This window comes from Macrobrachium rosenbergii, chromosome 48 (genome assembly GCF_040412425.1).
Source record: "Macrobrachium rosenbergii isolate ZJJX-2024 chromosome 48, ASM4041242v1, whole genome shotgun sequence".
Classification (NCBI taxonomy): domain Eukaryota; kingdom Metazoa; phylum Arthropoda; class Malacostraca; order Decapoda; family Palaemonidae; genus Macrobrachium; species Macrobrachium rosenbergii.
The window spans coordinates 28147802-28170238 of NC_089788.1; the positions used below are offsets into that span (position 1 = coordinate 28147802).

The 22437-nt window shown below is 40.0% G+C and overlaps 1 protein-coding gene across 2 annotated transcripts in view; it reads left to right on the forward strand.

Moving 5' to 3' along the window:
- Dph5 (diphthine methyl ester synthase) overlaps positions 1-16668 on the forward strand; it is a 63199-nt gene extending 46531 nt beyond the window's left edge. For both annotated transcript variants that reach the window (XM_067091573.1, XM_067091574.1), the window contains exons 6-7: positions 11461-11640; positions 15228-16668. In XM_067091573.1, coding sequence (XP_066947674.1) covers positions 11461-11640; positions 15228-16006 — 959 coding nt within the window. In that variant the 3' untranslated portion in view covers positions 16007-16668. The remainder of the gene's footprint in view (positions 1-11460; positions 11641-15227) is intronic.
- The last annotated feature ends 5769 nt before the right edge of the window (positions 16669-22437 follow it).

Here is a 22437-nt window from a genome sequence, read left to right on the forward strand (position 1 = left end):
GTGTCTAGTGTATTGGCAGGGACAATGTCCCCTTGTTCCTTTGGCCACTCCATGGATGCAGCCTTGCTGTTATCTCGGTGCCCCCTGCTGACAGGCCTGGTAGTCCCAGGGTTTCCAGATGAGGACAGCATCCCAGGATGTTCAAGGACTGTGCCCTCTGTCTCCTGCCTTTGCTTTGTCCTCTGTGGACAGTTAGATCGCAGTCACATACAGATAGGTATGGTAGGTGTAGATCTTTGTGTTTTATGTTAGGTTTAGATCTTGTGTTTGACCCCGTTGTCCCATGGTTATTCTAGCAATTCATCCAAGTTAGGTAACTGATCACGATCCATAGTGAGTGCTGTCATTGTGTCTGCAAGAGTCGTTAGGAGCCATGAGCCTGTAGATAGGCAAGAAGGTAGTAAGCTTTTGTGCCCGTTCTCCCTTTCTATCACTGATGGTCCAAGTTTTGTTTTTGACAAGCCCACTGTTAGGTCTGCACCTAGGCTTTTTGGATTTTATGGACTGCTTTTCAAGCTTAGGCTAAGCATGCCAAATATTCACATCCGGCCCATGGGTCTGTTGGTTTCTGCTAGGTGATTGGGCATAGGAAGCGTCGAGTCCGCATACAGTTCTGCATATGTCAGATCCATGCAAGGTGTCATAAAGGCTGCACAAGACATTATCGAGTTCACACGAGGCACCATTGAGTCTATACATGCATCAGCAAGTCTGCACGAGCATCAGCATGTTAACATGGGTGTCATCGAGTCTGTATGGTGTCAGCGAGTTTGCACAGGTGTCAGCAAGTCCACGTGAGGAGTCTGAATCCACATGAGGCACCAGCGAGTCCACGTGAGGCATCAGTGAGTCCGCACAGTGAGAGAATTTTTAATTTTCAAGTTTCTGCTAGATGGATTTTGAGAACTTCAGCTCTTGGTCGTGTGAGACCATCTGGTTCTGGGGCTACTTTTGTCCCTGTTGAAGAGGACTCTTATAGACCTGGCTCTTCCCAGCAGCGCTCTCCTTCCTCTCCTGTACAGGAAGAGAAGCTTTTAGATTTGTCCCCTTAATTTTAAGGAATTGGTTCAGTTGTACTTAGACAGATATCAGCAGTTCTTCCTTTAAGCTATCAGATTCTGTACTTAGGAGATTTGACCTCATTGCAAATGTTTTGCCTAAGAGAATCTCCTCTTAAAAGTCCTTTCTCTTGTTTCCCTTGGTGCCTGCTAGGAAGGCTATGGTGTGTTGAACAGGGGATTTTTTCCCCCCTTTTCTCATGATCTAGCTGTTGTCCATGTTTTTCTGGCCAAGAGAGGCACAATTGTATCTGCTAAGTGGCATGTATTGTTGAACAGTGTTTGAAGGAGTTTGGTGGACTTCTTCCTCCTTGGGCCTGGGATCCTTTAATAAGTCCTAAGGGTTTTTGCTTCCCTGGACAATGCATTTCTTGATTTGATAGGTGAACTGTCTTATGTCACCAGCAACCTCAAAAGTTCACACAAGAGAGCAGCTATTCTCTCTGCTGGTTCCTTCCATCTCCCTCCTTATCAGAAAGTCGTTGATTTCAGCTCATCCCTCTGGGAAGATAATAGATGATAAGCTATCCGCATCTGTAGCTGCAGGGACAGAGAAAACCAAAATAGAATTTTTTTCCACCAGTCCCAGACTACTAAAGGGAAGTCTCCTTCTCTTCCTCTTACTATAAATGCATTTTGGGCACTTCTACCTCTTTCCCTCACTCTTCCTTTTTGTGCTTAGGAAGGGAGAAGTGTCCTTTTGGCAGCAAGGACCCAGATCTTGTTCTGCCAAAGGGAAGATGTGCAATTCCGCCAATAATATCAAGAATCCTAAGTCTAATAAATGTGATAAAGAATAGCTGTTCGAGCCCTCGGGTGCCTGTGGGTGCCAGGTTGGGCCACTTCACTTGAGTGTGGGAGCACTTAGATGTAGACGCCTGGGTAAAGAAAGTTCTTTTGGAAGGTTATTGCATTCCTTTCAGGAATTCAGCGCCTATTCAACCATCTCATAACCATTCAGTCATACAGAGCAACTTACAGAAGAGACAGGTGTTGAGTTGGGAAGTCTTCTCTATTAGAGAAGGCAGCATTAGAGGAAGCACCAGCTACTTCGCCAGGCTTTTACAACAGGCTATTCTTAGTTCCAAAGGCTGCAGGAGGTTAGATGCCATTACTAGACATATTAAGGCTCAACCTACGTGTCCAGCTGTTTCCCTGTTTTCCATGGAGTCAACCTCCACATTCCTTAGCCACCATGGAGAAAGGTGTATGGATCTTTACGGTGAACGTGAAAGATGCGTACTTTCATGTTCCCATTCACTAACTTTCATGGAAGTTCCTACACTTTATCTTTGGAGGAAAGACAATAGTGTTGAGCTCTTTGTTTTGGGCTGAGTTCTACGCCCCGTGTTTTCACTAGGGTGTTATCCTCTTTGTAAATGGCTTCACTTATTAGGAGTAAAGATACTTTTGTACTTGGACGACTGGATTATATTTGTGAAATCCTGGGAGGATTGCCTGAGGGTAAGAGAGCTTGTACTGGGGTTAGCAAAAGCCTTAGGGTTATTGATAAATATCGCAAAGCCATCTCTGGAACCTAGACAAAGAGTGACCTACCTGGGTGTGGTGATTGATTTGGTTCTTTTCAAGGTTTTTCCGACACAAGCTCAAGTAGACAATCTGTTATTGATCATAAGAGAATTCTCCTTCTAAGGAAGCATGCCCACTAATGCTGGTTATATCTCTTAGCCCACAAGTCTTCTCTGGAGAAGCTAGTTTCGAGTATTTGATTTTGGATGATACCTCTTCAGTTGCAATTGAGAAGCACTGGCACAGAGAGAGAGACTCAGCCAGCCCATGAGTTGGAGCCACAGAGCCAAGAAGTGATCTTTACCTTTGTTGGTGGATGTTCATAGTAGTGCTTTGTGGCTCCTGCTTTTTGCAGGGAGGTCCCTGGGCCCCCAGAGCCCAGACCTCTCACTGTATTCAGTTGTCTCAGACGAGCATGGGGTGTGGTTATCAGGAACCAAGTCACTTCAGGGGTGTGGTCGCCAGTAGAAGTGAGACTTCACATTAACTGCAAGGAATTGTTGGCTATCCAGAAAGGAATTAAAGGCCTGGATGAGCTCTGTCTTGTTGGATGTAACTTCTGTGGCTCATCCAAGAAGGTGGGGGACATGAAGTCAGAAATCTTGGTAGCTACCAATAGGGATTTAGCCTCTGGATAGTGGAGAGGAATATTTTCCATGTGCCCCAGTTTGTGCCTGGTTGACTGAATGTTTTGGTGGACTTGTTAAAACATCCAGGACAGGTACTTTTCCACAATTGAAGGGGGTACTGAAGAGTTGAGGGCTACTGGGAACACCATGATTCTAATCGCGCCGTGGTGGCCGAGGAGGCATTGGTTCCCAGTCCTGGAAATGTCAGTAGAAGTTCCCAGACAAGTACCTCTATAGAGAAATCTGCTTTGTCAGATGGGGACAGGGAAGCTTCATGGAAACATTGAAATTCTTCATCTAATCGCATGGAAACTGTCGACAAGCTCCGTATCTCTTCGAGCTTTTCCAAGTCATCTAGGGACTCTTTCCCAAGGGCAAAGGGAAAGTCCACTAATTTCTTGCTCAGTACAGTGGGAGCTTATAGATCATGGTGCAAGTCCAAGTTTATTTCCTGTTAGCACCAACATTAACATTATAATAAAGTTGCTGCGCTTCTTGAGAGATGCCAAAGGTTTGTTTATTTCCTCCATCGAAATTTGTCTACATGTACATTTTGCTTCTGTTGATCTTTTATTGTATCCCAAGACTCATACAGTGTCTAAAGTTTCCACCCAGTTATCCCATATCTCATTGTTCTTTTTCCAGTTGATTAATATACATTCTTGATGTCAAACCAGTCCTCATTCCTTGTCTGCTCCTCACCACAAGTGGTTTATAGAACTTCAAATTGTTTCAACAGTTGCAAAAGCCCTTGATGTTCATCATTAAGAAGCTTTACAGTACTACATTAAATCCAGATGCTGTGTCAGCTATTTTGTTTGTTGTTTTTATTTCAACTTTGTTGTGTTAGTGACAAGTCGGTGATCGCTATCAACTATTCCACCCCTGTAGCTCCAGACATTCCTGTGTTTTGTATCTATTTGATTTCTATGACTCCCATCTGTAGAAGTCCATGTGTTTAGATATCCTTTTACTTGAAAGAGTACTTCAAATTACCAAACTGTTTGCATCACAAAAACTAAGAAATTGTACCCTATATTTATTTGCAATCTCTTTGGGCTTCCTTACCATTACATCCTTCATACCTTCATTGTTCTAACCAACTTTTGCATTCTTATCACTAAGAACAAGCTTCATATATCATTCTTGCATTTCATGTATAACACTCTTCAGTTTTATATTAAATTCGTCTTTCATATAAGTAACTTACCAAGTAATTACATAGCTATAGTTCTAACTTGCATGGCAGCCTTTATTTGATAAATTGTGTTAGCGCTTCGATAGTTTAGTGTAGGTGACAGGCCCTGCCCACCAACAGAAGTACTGGAAACGATTTAGGAGAAAACTTCATTCTGTTTCTGCTGGCTCTAGAGGAACATCAGGGGTTTGCTGCAGCTTTTGTTTACTGATTTGTGGTTGTATGGTTGGATTTCGTTGAAGTATTATCGCTTATTTGAGTAGCCTTCAAGCTTTAATAGCTTTCAGGATCCTTTTTCTAGTTCTCTGGTCATTATTATGTTTGCTTAAAGTTCACCTATTTTTGCTATTGTAGTGAAAGTTGCAACCAGATTAATCAATTTTCATATGATTCTCATACAGTTTGCAGTAAATCTAAGTGGCAGAAATATAATAGGGAGAAAATTCATGCTGAATGTTATGGTTAGCAAGAGTAGAAGGTACTTAATCTCAGCTAGACAAGTTAGAGAGAGATAGAAAGGAAAGCAGCCACTAGAGCCAAGAAACGAGCTTCCCTTCTCCTAGAATTCTACCCTAGCATAGGTCAGATGGCTCTCTATTCCTTCTTCCCCCCTTCCCTCCCTTTTTTCTTCTGCTTCTAGCCCTCCTATTTTTAATCCACCTACTCCTGTGCCTGGCTCCCTTGCTTCTGACCCTTGCCATTGCTGGCCTCGAGTCTAGGTTTAACAAGAAATTAATGTAGTACAGTAAACCCCCCAGATTCACGTTCTCTCAATTTGCGGACTCAGTAATTCGCAGAATTTTCTGTGGAAACTGTCTATAAATTATTCCCGGGAAAACTTGCCCATTCATGGATTTTTTTGAAGAGCAATATTCTGTATTTTCATATTGTTTTTGTGACTAAATACTGTATTGTACGTACATATACATTTTATGATAAAATAATGTTTACAGTACTAATTTTCAAATAATATTAAGTTAAATAAGATTAAATAATAATATTAAATATTAAAAATAATAATTCTCTCCCTCTCTCTCTTTCTCTCTGAGAGAATTTATATGCATATGTTATATGTATGTTTATATGTTTTTGTATGAGAAATAAGTAATTTACTATTTTCAAACATTAATATTAATGTCAACACAGCAAAACATCAGTTCATTAAAGAAAATGTAGTGAATTAGTAAGATTTTAGTTCAATCCTGATCTCTTTCTAAATGCGACTTAGGTGGAAGGATGAAGGCGTAACTGTCATCATAAAAAAAAAAAGGGTTAGCATCTGGTGAAGATCTCTCTCTCTCTCTCTCTCTCTCTCTCTCTCTCTCTCTCTCTCTCTCTCACTGAGATAGATTGTTATGTATATGTAACATATATAAGCATATTTGTTTTGTATACTGTAGTTTTATAGATAAACATGATGTTACTTTGTTATTAATTTTTTCATATTTTCCATGCTATAATTACATGTGTGCATTCGTGTAGTAAATTATGTAAAATATTAAAAGAAAACATATCAATTCCCAGTCATCTCCAAAAACTTGGAGCGAGGGGGGGTGTGTACGCTAACTGTCAATTATCTTGACATACTGACCAGAAGTGATTAAAGTGTTGCCCATTCATGGTCAGATATGTTGCCAACTTGGTGGTCAAAAACTGCTATGAAGGATACTGAAAAATTCTCTCTCTCTCTCTCTCTCTCTCTCCAAAGGATACTCAGAATGTGAGAGATGGATAGATAGATAGATAGATAGATAGATAGATAGACAGAAAGTGAGAGTGGTTGATAGAAACATATACTCTCTCTCTCTCTCTCTCTCTCTCTCTCTCTCTCTCTCTCTCTCTCTCTTTGTTATTGGCTGGAAGGGCTAGAAGTACGTATATGTATATTTTTAAGGGCAAAATGTTTAAGATGACTTTGAAACAATATTAATAATATTTTAAAGATTAATACAGTACAGGTTGTCCATCAATAATCGGGCATCATTGGGACCTGGAGGGTGCCGGATTAGCCATTTATTAGGCTAGAATACAATGAGCTCTTGCTTCGGGGTCAAAGTAATTCTGAAACCAATCCAATGACAGTTCAGTTGTTATCCAACCTTTTTTGTTGGCGCAGTAAATTACAGGAAAATGTGTCATACCTTTGAAAGCTTGAGGACGTAAACTTTTACCAGTGACCAGCAACTTACAGCGGTGTGTTCCTGCAGCATTGGAGCAGCCCAGCACAGTAACACGATCTTTCAATGCTCTATAACCTGCCGGCGATTCTGCATCCTCTGATTTCAGTGTTCTTTTTGGTGTACATTTCCAAAAAAGTGCAGTTTCATCTGCGTTATAGACCTGGTCAGGACGTAAATTTTCATCACTGACCAGCTTGGCGAACTCGTCAAATTTTGCCGCTGCTTCCTTGTCAGCCGATCTTTTTTCACCACACACTGCACGAAACTTTAAGCCATGTCGAGCCTTAAAACGGTGTTTGCGCTTTACACCACGAGAAGCACCTCCATTATTCACTGGAGCCATGTCTGGGGCTAAAATATGGCCAAAAGACAATAATAAATGTAAAAAATGAAACAGCAAAAGCATGCCTGTGTTTACAAACACCTCCAGTTTGTTGATGCAGCAGATTTTAGCTATTCATGGGGGGTTGTGGTACGCATCCCTCGCAAATATTGGGGTCGACTGTATCAGAGGGACAGAACAGTAGACTGTCAAGGTTTTGATGGCCTACTCAAGAGGTTTAGGAAAACATTCGGCCCTTTTTGAGGAGGTCTCCTCTCTCCTTCAAAAGAGAGTCATTGAAGAAGTTGCGGAACATCAACTCAGAGGACTTCTGCTACTGTCTGTTTGCGGTCCCCAAATCATTGGGGTTGGGAGACCAGTCCTCAACGTAATCACCCTCAATCTGTTCGTCCAGCAGACAAAGTTCAGATGGAGATGAACCAGCCAGTCCTTTCATCCATTCACCAGGGTGATTGGATGATAACCTTGGATATGCAGGACGCATGCTTCCGCTTTCCCTTCCATCTGGACTCCTGGAAGTATCTAAGGTTTGTCTTCCAGGACACTCAGGCGCCCCAACGTCAGCATCTAAACGCCTGTCTCCTCTCGGAGTGCTTGGCACCACCTGAGCCCCTGGTGCCAACTCTCCAAGCACCTGAGCTAGCTCCCAAGCACCCAGCGCCAACTAAATCTCCAGTTTGGACTCTTTGCTTCAGCCTCTCCATTTCACCCCAAGTGTTCACTCATGTCCTCACTCCTCTAGCAAGTGACTTGATTTAATAGGCATTAATGTTAGTCTACATCTGGATGACTTTCCTCTTCGATCCCCTTTGAAGGAATAGTGCACGAAGGACTTGTACCTCTCTCTCTCTCTCTCTCAGGAACTGGAATTATCACCTACCTTCAGAGGTCCTAGTTGGTCCCTTCACAAGAGTTCCTCTATTTGGGGATGAGTTTCAACTCTCAGACTTTTTAGATTTTTCTGTTTGCCAAGAGAATCACCAGCTGCCTTCAGATGGTCCACAAGTTTTTAGCCCCTTCATCTTGCTCAGCCCATCAGTGGATGAGCCTACTGGAGACACTGTCATCCGTCAAGATGTTCGTCAAGTTAGGCAACTTCTCGTGAGAAGTTTTGCAATTCTTCCTCTAGGCCAACTGGGACAGGGAAACACAGCTGGACATCCATGTGTTTCCCATAAACCCAGTAATCAAATTGGACTGGCATGGTGGTGGTCCAAATGTAGACTTTCAGAAGGAAAGCCTTTCATCCTGAGCCCAGACTTAGACTTCTTTTCAGACTCCTCGGTTGTAGGTTGAGGAGTCCTCTTGGGCTATGCCTTTCTGCCCTTAAACATGGTCAAGGAAGTGCTGAACAAGTCTTGGGCTCATCACAATGTTACAATGAATCTCAAAGCCCTGTTCTGGCCCATGACAGAATGGTTCCAGGACATGCTATGGTTGTGGGTGGACTTTTGAGACTTCTTCCCCGAAAAACCGTGTCTACTCAGACAACCTTGCTTTAAGAGATACCAAAGGGATGTCTGTTCTTGTCTTGACAGTCTTCAGACTGACTGGAAGCTTGTCAAAGTGTAAAGAGTTTTCAAGATGCGCTGCAGAGGCTATTGCAAGATGCAGGCATAGTCTTACTACCCGCGTCTTCTAGGCTAAATGGGTGATTTTCTGAAGCAGGTGTCTCAGACTCAACATCTCTTCTTCTGAGACATCTTTGACTCAGTTGCAGATTTCCTTTTTTATCCAAGATCTAGGAATCTCTCGTCCTCCAACATTAAGATGTTTCGAGCTGTGTTTAGCTCAGTGTTTAAACACAGGGGTCCTGAATCTTGCGTCAGTCCCAAATCTTAACAACCTCATCAAGTCTTTTGATATGTCTAAACAGGAAAGGAAAATCTGGTCTCCTGGAACCTGGATGTAGTGTTGAAGTGGCTGACAGGTGCCTCTTTTCAACCCCTTCATTCCTCTTCTCAGAGAAATCTTACTTGGAAGATTCTCTTCCTCGTGACCTTGGCTACTGCTAACAAGACATCGATAAAGGGTAAATTTTTTCACAAGGAGACACAGTTTGCTTCTTTATCCTTGGCTAAATAAGTTTTTAGTTTTACTAAGACCACTGAGCTGATTAACAGCCTTCCTGGCCCAAAGGATTAGACTTGTTTTACGTGGCTAAGAACCAATTGTTACTTAGCAACGGGACCTCAGCATTAAGACCTTAACAGAAATGAATTTCCACCAGAAATAAATTCCTCTAACTCTTCATCAGCCGGCTCTGAACTCCGGAAGAAGAACCGAGAACAAAGGGCTGGATTTTTAGTCCAGCCCTAGGGGCTTTATTAAGACCTTAACAGATACCTACCTGAACAGGACCAAGAAAGAAGATCAGAGGACCATCCAGTAACCTCTGGTGCTCTGTCAAGAACCCGTCTCAACCTCCAACTAAGAACGCATTGTCCTTCTCTGTCAGAGACTTATTTTCTGAGACACACTTCAGATTCAGGACGGCATTTTGCCTACTTTTACAGTGAAAGCTCATGACATCAGGACAGTCTCTACCGTATTAGCTTTCAGGCACGTGTCACTCACTTCCATTCTGCAGTTGACCTACTGGAAGTGCGAACCGATCTTCGTGTCTCTGTTGGAAAGAAGTTGAAACAGTGTTTGAAAATTGCAGTGCCTTGGGGCCATTATCAGTGTTGGCATGGTATTGGGTGAGGAAGCATAGGAATCTCTCTTTTCTCCTACTATCTCTTTGCCTTAAAGTGGCGTTGAATTTTTGGGAGCCAGGTGGTACAGTGTACCTGGAGTACCCCCAAGTCTCAGTGGATGGGTTGTGGTGCTTTCAGTGTAGGTGAAAGCATTGTCTGGTTGTTTTTGTTGTGGTACTGCACCCAGGGCAAGGGCACTTATTAATGCTTTGCTAGCCATTGGACATATCCTTTGGTGCAAAGCACCCACCTAAGTAGAGGTGCTCCACAGCTATACAGCCATGCCACTACAGGTTAAGATGGGCACCAATCAGATGCAGTAATTACCTGCAGTAGCTCTCATACCAAATATGGAAACAACAAACATTGTCTTCATTGCTAGCAACTTTTCTATTTCGAGTAGAGTATGTCCATGCATCCCACCTCCTTCAATGTTAGATTCAGCTATGTAATTACTTGGCATGTTACTTATATGAAAATGTTGTTTTTATGATAAAATTGAGTTTCATATATACTTACCAAGTAGTTATGGATTGGAGCCCTCCCTCCTCCCCTCTCATGGACATAAGGGCACAAACAGAATGAGGTTTTCTGCTAAGTCGTTTCCAGCGGTCCCATTGGTGGGCAGGGCTCGTCACCTACACTAAACTGTCGAGGCGCTACTGGGGTTTTCTAAATAAAGGCTGCCGCATGAGTTAGAACTATAGCTATGTAATTACTTGCTAAGTATGTATGAAATTTAATTTTATCATAAAAATATTTTTATTTCTCCTGAATATCATTCATTGGTGCATAGCACTCTGTAATATTGCAGTGTTTTTACTTAACTTATGCAGCATTGTTTGAATTTGTTACACTCTCATGTGCTTATCCTTTAAAATGGTGTGTGAGGGTTTTTAGATGGAAATTGTCTACAGCAGTGTAAAAAAGTTTAATGTTTACTTATTAGGCTTATCTAATTTCCTTTGTTTAAACATTAGGAATGCACAGATAAGCATAGGTAGAGGTATTTTGAAATTTGCACATAAAGGAGTAGTTGAAAGAGGAAATTAAAGCAAGGTTGCTCCTCATGAAACCAAGTGTAAAGAGATGGATTAACATGCTTTATGAAATGAAGGTAGGTATTCTTGTAAAAGCAGCATTGCAAAATAAATGGTTTTAGAGGCAGTGTGAGCTGCCAAGAGCTGAACTCCAATTAACATTGTGACCTTTAAAATGGTGCTTCTCTCTCTCTCTCTCTCTCTCTCTCTCTCTCTCTCTCTCTCTCTCTCTCAACCAGACCTTTGTTCTCCATAAACTTTAAATTTCATAGTTGGTAAACTAATGCTCACAAAAATTATGTGCATGTTTGAGAGAGTGAATTTTCAACATTTCACAATACCTTATAATTGAATAAAACTGTTTTTGTATTGCATGTTTTGAAAGTATTTTCATGACCTTTGAGATCCCAGAGATTGAGATGACTTAGACATGAGGTAAAGGATGAGAAACAGTTGGTCAGTAGTAGTTCAGGTAGTAGGAATAGAGACAGAAGAGAGAACAGAGAATTTATTTCATGCCTTACCCAGTCAAGGGAAGAGCTGAAATAAAAATGTCCGTGATGATGGTTTTGCCACCTATTGTTGTGTTGCAGCAGAACCTCTTTTTTATAATTTTGATTCTAAATTCTGGCCTATAGTATATAAAAGATAGTTTTTAAATATTGCTAAACATAATATGTAACATGAGAGAACTGTTTTATGTTGGTATCTAAGTGTTTGCTTAATAATAGCAGACTATAGGCCCTTTATCTCCAGTTCATTATGATGTTGCATCTATTGTAGAGATGGCTGATTCTGACTTTGGCGAACCTCTTCACTCACTTATCATATGTGGAGACTGTCATCCTATGGAAGAAGAGGCAGTGGCAAAGTTATCCGCCTATTACAATGGCCACCATCGTGAAAGAGGTTCTGGTCGTAAAGGTACCCTTAATATTGTTGGCTTAGGACTTGGTCAACCAGGTTAGTCATTTCATTTGTACTTGAATGTATTACTCTTATGTATATTGTAAATTAATTTGTGATCACTTCTGAGAGGCCCTATGGGGAGGTGGTGCCATCAGTGCACCTCAGTTGGTGCACTGTAGTCCTTACTAAAGGGTGTTTGCACCACCCCGTCATCCCCTAACTACACCCAAATTTTTAACTCCATTCCCATTTCCTTTCTTCACTATTGCTGTCCAACCCCTCAGACTAATAACTCGTTAGTTCTGGGTTTTCTCCCAGTTCCGCCATTAGAACCTTGTATTTCATCTCCCTTATTGTATGGATTCTTTTATCTCGCTGTCCAATCACTCCAGCTCCCTCCTTTCACCGTCTTAAGCACTGAATGGGTGAAAGTTCCCCAGTGCTTGATTTGACACCCAAAATTTCATAAAATCACATTAACCCTTTGAGAGGTATTAAATTGTTTAACTAGACCACTAAGATCCATTACGTTAAAGCAGTACAGTAGTTAGAGTCCTCTAAATGGAAAATATGAATGGCTGATGCATCAAGTTTTATGATTATTTAAATGTAATTTTAGTGCTAAGTTTGCAATTTATAACGAATGATGCCTAAATTTCCCTTACACTGTGCACAATAGAGGTTCTTGGCAGGTTCTCCTGCCCACCAGCTGTTTTTCTTTATGACTTTTTCTTTTCACTTGTTGTTTTATATCTGCTTTCCTGGCTTTCAACCTCTACATTTTTTCTTGCTGCAAATTACACCCCATTTGAGAATAAATCCCTCAGGCAAGCCCAGTGAAAGTCAAGAAATTTGGCTCAATATCTAATAGCACAGTAAACCCCCCAGATTCGGGGACTCATGTATTCACAGATTTCTCTTTGGAACGTATCTACCCATTATTTGCGGAAAATTCGCCCATTCGTGGTATTTTTCACTTGAGAAATATTCACTAAATACTGTATTTTCATTTTATTTTCATGACTAAATGCACTTTTTGTGATAAAACTATTAAAATACTCAGGTAATGCACGAGTTATGATAATTCACCTTACAATAGTTCGATTTTGCAATGAGGTTAAGCAATTAATACCAGTACCATAATATTATTTGTAAAATATTTTAAAATTTCATGCAGGCGCAGGCAGCAGTGTAATCAGGCAGTGAGAGACCCCAAATTACAATAGACAACTTTTCCTCCATCTCTTTACCCCATCTTTTAGTTAAAAAAAGTAAAAAGAGAATGATAAAAGTATTGTCAGTAATGTTATACTCTTGCATAAATGCGTACAGCCATAAACAACCGACCAAGAAACTGTTGTTTTGCTTATAACCAAATTGGATAATTTCAACCATTGTAGCAGGCAGTTTTACGACGGTTCCGACCTGGTATTTTTCAAATATATTCATCAGAAATTATTTCCTGGCTTACGACGCATGGTAATAAAAGAAATATGGCCCCAAAACGGCAGAATAATCATAATTTGAAGGTTTTTTTTGTATGGCATAATAATGCAAATGACGAGCATTAAAAGTAAGAATAACATTATTTTCCGCTTACGACCCTTATTTGGCACAAATGACGTATGGATAAAAGATGGATAAAAGATCAAGGAAATATGCTGCTAAATTTAAGCTGCAAGTTGAAGCTGAAGCTGAGAAAACAATGTTCAAGCTGCTAATGACTATACTGTACAGTAAATTATCGTGCATCGGCAACATGGCTGAAACTCGATCGTAATTAAAATGGGATAGAAAGTATTTTAGTCAAAACTACTGGGCATGAAAGAACACATTACTGTTATTTTTACACCGATAAACAATAAATACGTAAAGCTTGTATTACCATGAAATCAAGTGAAAATAGCGAACGAAATCTTTAATTTTTTTACACAAAACAAACTCCCCCAAACAGCCACCATCATCTACTATCGAAAATAATAGATAAATTAATTTCACAATGAGACGTATTTTAGTTATATTTCGACTTGAAAACACTTCGTATAATGAAAAATAACCTTGCCCCATATAAGTAAAGTATCTAGAGATACATTTACGCTAACTAGAAGCAAGAAAAGTGCTCTGAACTGAATTAAACATGGCAAAATAAATGCCACGTAAACATTTCCAAACCAAAATGTTGATCGCTGTAATCGCAATTTGTAATACAATATTATTGGATACAGTGAATTAAAGCATAACATTTTAAAAGATCCATGGAAAAGATGCATATTCATTATGTTGACATTTGTATAATACAATATGTGAATATAGAGGGGAGTATAATGTAGGCTACGCTACTGTGTATGTAAACAGTATACCATAGTGTAGGCTAAGCTAATTCTTGTTTGTTATTCAATTTCTCTTTGTATTGAATTATCATAAGTCACTTTGCATGAACCTCCAGAATTAGCTGATATTAATAAATACTATACCGTGTATGTAAAGATTGTATTTTATAGTGTAGGCTAGGCTACCATATATGTATACATGGTACTGAATACCCTAGTGTAGGCTAGGCTATGTTTGAGATACGTTTTGGTATATCTTACATTTTTTCCAACAAATGATGTTTTTTTTGGAACATAACCCTATCATAAGTAGGATAATACCTGTATAAGCATTTTTAGTATGTTTTGTGTGTGTTTGAACTATCAAAATAGGTAGTTCTAAGAGTTTTTAGAAGGGTTCTAAGTATTTGCTGGTTTTAGCTATTCGGGGGCTGTGGTATGCATCCCCCATGAATACGGGGAGTTAACTGTCTATGTATACTGTATAGTTTATTTACAGTACTAAAATTTTGCTTTTTAGGTTATGCTAGGTGTATTTTTAAGTATTTTTTTAGTTGTAAGTTTTGTGCACAGACAGACCCTGGGTTACGGCGGGGGTTCTGTTCCAGCAGTGTGCTGTATGTTGTAAAACTCTGTAACTCGGAACATTGTAATAAAAAGAGAGAGAGAGAGAGAGAGAGAGAGAGAGAGAGACTTATGTAAGCCTGAGGAAAGAAACAGGTTTTTAAGCTTTGCTATGGTAATAAACTGGTTTTCTCCCCTCCTTATAATTAATCATCCCAGTGGCTACAGCTCCCTAAACCAGTTTTCTCACTTTGTTATAATTCCTACAGCTACGGTGGCACCGTAACTTTGGAAGATTTTTTGTAACCCGGACCTGATTTTGTGATGAACATATTTGAAAATGAAAAAGCCCATAAGAGAGAGAGAGAGAGAGAGAGAGAGAGAGAGAGAGAGAGAGAGAGAGAGAGAGAGAGAGAGAACCTAGAGTAAGCCTGAGGAAAGAAACAGGTTTTTAAGTCTTTGCCCTGGTAATAAACTGGTTATAATTAATCATCCTAGTGGCTACAGCTCCCTAAACTGGTTTGCTCACTTTGTTATAGCACCTACAGCTACAGTGGCACCATAACTTTGGAAGATCAGCTGTAACCCGGACCCAATTTTGTGATGAACATATTTGAAAAAGCTCCATAAGTTCAGAATGGGATAAGTCAGAGCCACCGTAACCCGGGTCTTACTGTACTGTACTTTCCTATATAGCACAGATGCCTTTGCTTAGAGAGATGTATTCTCATTACTTATATATTACAGGAGATGTGACAGTGAAAGGTCTTGAAGTCATTCGTAAGTCTTCTAGAGTTTTTCTTGAAGATTATACTTCAATCATGACTGGTGGTGTGGAAGCTTTACAAACTGTGTTTGGCAAAGAAATTACTGTGGCAGACCAAGATTTAGTAGAAAATAGATCACATGACATACTGGAATGCACCCGCAATGGTGATGTTTCATTCTTAGTTATTGGTGATCCATTTGGTGCAACAACTCACATTGATTTAGTTATCCGTGCCTTAAATGAAAACATTCAAATAAATATGGTTCACAATGCTTCTATACTAAATGCTGTTGGATGTTGTGGCTTACAGTTGTATTCGTTTGGCGAAACTGTGTCAATACCCTTTTGGAATGGTGAATGGCGACCTGATAGCTTTTATGATAAGATATGTAGTAATTTGGAAAATGGATGGCATACTCTCTGCCTCCTGGACATTAAAGTTAAAGAGCAGAATATGGAGAACCTTATGAAAGGACAGAATGTACATGAACCACCAAAATACATGAGTGTCTCCAAAGGAGCCAGCCAGCTCCTGGAAGTAATTGAAAGCCGAGCATCACAAGGGAAGCCAACACCATTTGGACCGGACAACCTTGTTATGGGGCTTGCAAGAATTGGATGCAGTACTCAGCAATTGAGAGCTTGTACCCTGGAAGAGTTGGCCAAGGTTGATATGGGTGAACCACTTCATTCTTTAGTTGTTGTTGGGGAAACTCATCCTATGGAGGATGAGTATATTGACATGTTTAGAAAGTAGTACTGTTTTACAATTTATATTTACATATCCTGGTACATTATTGTACTTGGCTGTATGTCAAGATATTATGTAATTTTATATTTAAGCATAAAGTCTTGTTATTTCTTGATAGAAAATGGTGCCATAGGTAATTTTTTTATAGAATACTGTTTTGTTTGCTCCTTCCCATTTTTACAAGATTTTGGCTCAGGATTATTTTTGTTTACATTCTGTTGTGGTAAGGCACTTTCTTTCCAGATTGAAAGATTATGTTAAGAGTATTTTGTTTTTACAAGAAGCATATGTCTTTTGAAGCAAAAAAGGTTTTGTGCTCGTTCGTACTTGAAAGTGACATGTAAGGAAAAGGATAAAATGCATGGGAGAAACAAGGAAGAAATAGTAAGTTATATTAATGTTCATTACAAAATAATGTCTTATACACAAGATGGAAAAGGAACTAAAAAAGGCAGGAGAAAATGATGGACAAGATAAAAGGAAATAGTAATAGCAAAGGGTTTGCAGACCATAGATATGGTCAGGTAATAATCTTGTCAAGCTAAAAATAATAATTTATGTTCTTTTTCCATAAGATATCTCAGCCTTCCCCTCCACATGCACATACCACACTTTGTCAGCTTTTTACATTTGTACTGAATGAGGAAAGGAACTACAAAAAAGGCAGGGGAAAATGATGGACAACATAAAAGAAAATAAAGTTGCATTAATTACAGTAATAGGTGCAAAGGGTTTGCAGATACATCCAAAGTACAAAAAAGGAATAGTTGTATAAATTTCCACAGGTTAGATCTTGGAAATTTGTACAACTTGAAAAATTGTATAGACCCAAACATAAAATAATAATATGTTCTTTTTCCATGGTAGGTGTACTTTATACTTAACAGAAAACAACCAAAAAATATGACACTAGCAAGCAACATTTCAAAACCCTTGTCATGATCAGTTTACTTCTATTATCAAACAGAGAACATCCAAAGGTATTGTATGTAATGTACATACAGTAAACCCCTCTTATTCGTGTTCTCACGATTTGCGGGTTTTTCTGTGGAACCCATCTAAAATTTATTCGCAGGAAAACTCACATATTTGTGGGTTTTTCTGTGGAACATATCTATAAAAATATTCGCAGGGAACCTGCCTATTCACGGATGCAGATTTTTTGTCATTTTCTTATAGCAATATTCTGTATTTTCATGTTATTTATTATATGATAACATTAAATAATAATGTAAATTAATAATACTACAATACATATAATAGTAATAGAAATTAAATAATAATATGTAATACTACACTGGGTACCTGTAATAATAATAAATAATAAAGTTAAATCATACGGGCAGTAACTGGTGATGAATGTTGATTACATATACTGTAGATGATGATGATGATGAATTAGATGTGCAGTACGATGAATGACGGGAGGCACTGTCATGTTAAGGTATTTGAACATGGCAGTGAAGGTGATATGGTAGGGCTGCATGAGTATTTTACCTTGTTCATGCTCAATGCAGGCGACCGCAATTAATGTCATGCCGTAATGGGCTGCTATTCTCTGTGACTTTTGCCCTCTCTTAACATAACAATAATGTTTACTTTCTTCTCATCAATCATTCATTGTAGGCTATTTGCCAGAGGCCTTAGAAGAAGTAGAGCATTTAGAGGACATCTTAATGCACGATTTCAAAAAATATTCGTAGTCCATAGTACTGTAGATGCAAAACACACAAACGAGAGATAGCAATGAAACGAGTTATACTGGGTCATTTGGCGATAATATGCCGCTAGAGTATACGTGTGGTACTGCTGTATTGCATGTACATTTACTAACATTGATATTGTGCGCATACAGTACTGTACATTTTATTAAATGATTTGTTGTAGGATGATTTTTAAATATTACATACAAAAAGTGTTTTAGGATGATACGTAGTACTACAGGTAGTACGTAGAGCATATCTAAAATAAGTAAGACAACAGGAATAGCACGGTACATATGTTTACATCAGCAGTACGTAACATTTTCATGTATGTACTAAGTATATATTCATGACTACTATAAATAAATTTTGTATGATGAAAAAAGATTTACTAATTTTCAAATATTACAGTACTGTAATATATTAATGTAAACACAGCAAAATTTCAATAACATATATTTGTGGTTCTTAAAAGTGCTTCACCCAAGCCACCTCTCCGCAAATATAAAGAATTCGAGATGCTGGACGCTGTGTACCCAGGACCAATGATACTCGACACACTGTTGGCTGTCATCTGCAAAGCAGCCAATCCAGAAGCGCCATTCATTGTCCTTGGTGCTTGTTGGCTGTTCACTTGGCATTGATTGGCTGAACATTCACGACCAACTCATGAACATGGAATTCTGGGAGATTGCATCCATGGCATCCTTCTCAGTTCATGCATAGTTCGCAGCATCTTCTTACTGTGTGAAATTGCGTGTCTTTGTGTTTGGTTTCTTAATCTTTGTGCATCAGTGGTATTTGGCCCTAAAATGCCTCCTAAAAAATGCCATGCTCCTTCTAAGACTTCTGGCAAAGAGTCTAAAAGAAAGAAGACTGTTATGAAACTTGAGGAGAAGGTGAAAGTTCTTGACATGTTAAAGGAGGGCAAAAGTTTTGCCGTGGTGACGGCCATTTTAATGTTATTGAGAGCACAGTGAGATATATAAAGAAGAAAGAGGCAGAGATACGAAAGTCTGTCAGTATGAGCTACTTCGGTAGTGCAAAGACAGTTGCGACAGTGAGGGATAAAACAATCGTGAAGATGGAATGTGCTCTGGCATTCTGGATAAAGGACTGCCGGAAGAAGAACGTGCCCCTCAACTCCAACATCATTCGCGAGAAAGTGCAACAATTCTACCAGCAGTTAACTGCTATGGAAGGCGACGATGTAGTACAAGCAGAGGAAGGCGTTGAAGAAAGGGAATTAGAATTCTTAGGCTTCAATGAACCAGCGCCTACAGAAGCAGAAGAAGAAGAGGGGGAAGAGCCCCAAGCAGGACCGTCATCAGCCCCTCAAGGTTTCCAGTCCAGCAAGGGGTGGTTCCATCGATTTCAAATGCGCTTCCACCTAAAGTCCGTTACTTTGCATGGGGAACCAGCTTCTGCAGTCATTGAAGCAGCTGCGAAATATCCGGAAACCTTCAAGAAAATCATCAAGGAGAAGGGCTACCATCTAGAAAAGGTGTTCAATATGGATGAGACTGGCCTGTTCTGGAAGAAGGTGCCTTCCCGGACATACCTCATGAAGGACAAAGCTAAAGCCTGAGGATTCAAGGCCCAGAAGGATAGGGTTACCCTCATCATGTGTGGGAATGTGGCTGGTTTCATGCTTAAACCAGGCCTCATTTACAAGGCTGCAAACCCCAGGGCCCTCAAGGATAAGAAAAAGGCATTGCTTCTTGTGTTCTGGATGAATAAGCCTAAGGCCTGGATCACCAAAGTCCTTACAGAGTACTGGTTCCATTAGAGCTTCATCCCTCAAGTTAGGCAATACCTCAACGACTTGGGCATGGAGTTCAAGGTGTTGCTGATTATGGATAATGCTGGTGGCCACCATCTCGATCTTTATTACAAGGGAGTCCAGCTTGAGTTCCTCTCTCCCAACACCACCTCTCTCCTCCAGCCTATAGACCAGGCCGTGATCTGTGCCTTCAAGGCACTCTATACTGGGAACTCCCTCCAGCACCTTGTGAATGCAATGGACAATGACAGTGAATTTATGCTAAAAGACTACTGGCGTAAATTCACGATTGCCATATTTCTGACCATCATCGACCGATCACGGAATGACACGAAGAAGGAGACCCTGAACGCGTGCTGGAACAAGTTGTGGCCGGAGTGTGTTCATGATTACAGGGGCTTGTCTCCTGAAGAAATTCAACATTCGGCCATTAATAAGGCTGTCCAGTTGGCGAGGATTCTAGGTGGAGAAGGCTTCGAGGACATCACCGAGAATGAAATCGGCACCCTCACTGATGCCCACCCTGACCCCCTGACGGACCAGGATTTGGAAGACCTGACAAAGTCTGCCAGTGAGGAAGAAGATACGCCAGGTTCAGGGGAGGAGCAGGAGGAAGAGGAGGGCGGCCTCACTTTGGAACATCTGTCCCACGTTAAGAGAATGATCAAGGATACGCAGGAGTATGTTTCAACATGGGATCCTCATATGGAATGCCCCTTAAAGTTTTCAAACATCCTTGATTTAGCATTGGAGCCCAATAATCAAGCCCTCACCACCATGAAAAAGCAGCGACAGCAGCTGCCTATCACCATGTTCATCAAACGGACGAAGAAGGCCCCTCCAAAGCCTCCCAAATCACATGAAGTAGTGCCTCTCGAATCGCCTGAAGAAGTGCCTCCCCAGTCGCCTGAAGTAGTGCCTCCCCAATTGCCTGATGTAGTGCCACCCCAATCGCCTGAAGTAGTGCCTCCCAAATCAACTGAAGAAGTGCCTCCCAAAGCGCCTCCTGAAGGTGAAGAGGCACCTCAGATGAGTTGTAACTCCTCTGCTTTGCTGTGCAATCATCTCTTCATCGTCATTCATCAGACTGCACAGCTAATTCATCATCATCTTTAATCAACATTCATCACTGGTGAGTACCTGTATGATTTACGTATGTAGTAATCTTAATACGTACGTAGTATTAAATTTTTTTAAATGTGCATACTTTTTTAAATTTTTTGTTTGTGAATTACGTATAAATCCAATGGTTCCCCTCTAAAAGAAAACGGGACGGCTTGTAACTGTATGAAGGAAAATGTGCGTGGCTGAATACATAGGTGGGACTGGATTATTCTCCCCTACAGCTGTAAGCCTTACAGTACTTATGTATATTTGTAACGATAAAATGTTTAAGATGGCTTGGAAATTGTATTAATAATATCATTTCAAAGATCAATATAGTAATAAGGTAATAGTTTAATGTATATTTGATGTAGGCTGGTATTTTTAGGCATACTCTGGTGTTTGACCATTTCATGGTAGACAGTTATAAGCATTTTTAGAGGGGGTTTCTAAGTATTCGCGGATTTTAGCTATTTGCGGGGGGGTGGTCTGGAACGCATCCCCCGTGAATACGGGGGGTTTACTGCACATGTATAATGAGTGCCATGTATGTTCAAGCATAACAATGACCGTATTACCAGTAGTGTTGAACAGTAGTACTCATGTATGTGTGGTGCTTGAGCACTTCAGGCTCATGGAACTCCCCTGTTATTCACTTTTTTAGAGATCCGATTATATGGTTTTTATACAATGCTAATAAAGGTAATTCAAAGGTAAATTAACAAGGTATTACATGAAGATTTCTCCGAGTTAAGAATTAAATAATTCTGTGTAGTACATTATCACCATGATAAGTATACTGTACTAGATTTGGAGGAACTTGTGCAGCTACATTTTGAGAATTGCAGAGATTCCTTTTTATGTACTATATTGAGTGGCAGGCAGCTGACCTGCAAATGCATAGTGTAGAACCATGTATTCCTGAGTTGTTTGCAATGAGTTGTTTCCTAAGTAATAAATCCTTTTTCTTGTTGTTGCTTTTATCTCTTGGGTAGCTCCAGCACAAGCAGTAGTGTCTACATGATCATGTTCTCCCAGACATTTGATTATGAAATTTTCCTTTTTATTGACTTGTGCATGGCAACATGCTTTAAAATATTGTTCATGTTTCTAGATAACATTTTCATCACTTTTCCTTGACAAATAGATGGCCATTATCAATTAGTTTTTCAGATTTCTAACATTTAATGCATACTGAAGAGGCATTTTCATAGGTTTAGTCTGAATTATTCTTAAATGCTGAACTCAAGAAAAAATAGAGTGCAGTTATTGAAAATAGTAGAATGATATAAAACAATTTCATAAAGAGGAAGTAGGTGGAGTTTTTATGATACATACAAACTTATCAACAAATATTGAATTGCTTATATTTGAGCAAACAAGTAAGTGGAGTGCCAATAATAGTTCAGCAACCTTAGGGGCTTTTATGTTATAAATGCACTCTTCAACAAAAGTAAGAGTAAGGAATTGACCATATTTGAGCAACCCATGCTTTGGTAAGTGGAGATCAGCCTTCCAATGTCTGTTGGTTCCACTGGAAGATTGACCTGGGTTTCGCATCTCAGGCATTGTAGGAATTTCTGGAATACATCTGCTCTCTGCCTTCTTGACGGATATCATTGTAGGTCCTTCATGGGAGTCACTGGGAGGGGTGGAAGTGGTGACGGATGGATTGATGGCGGGCAAGGGGAAAGACTAAGAATGGGTTCTCTGGAGATAGAATGGCCCTTCTTCCAGTGTCTCTTTTCATAATTCGCCCACTGGGGCGAGGGCCACCCCATGCATTCCTTGCGCAAGGCATCTTGCGAACACTCTCTCCCTCTGCAGGAAATGCAAACCGAGTTTTG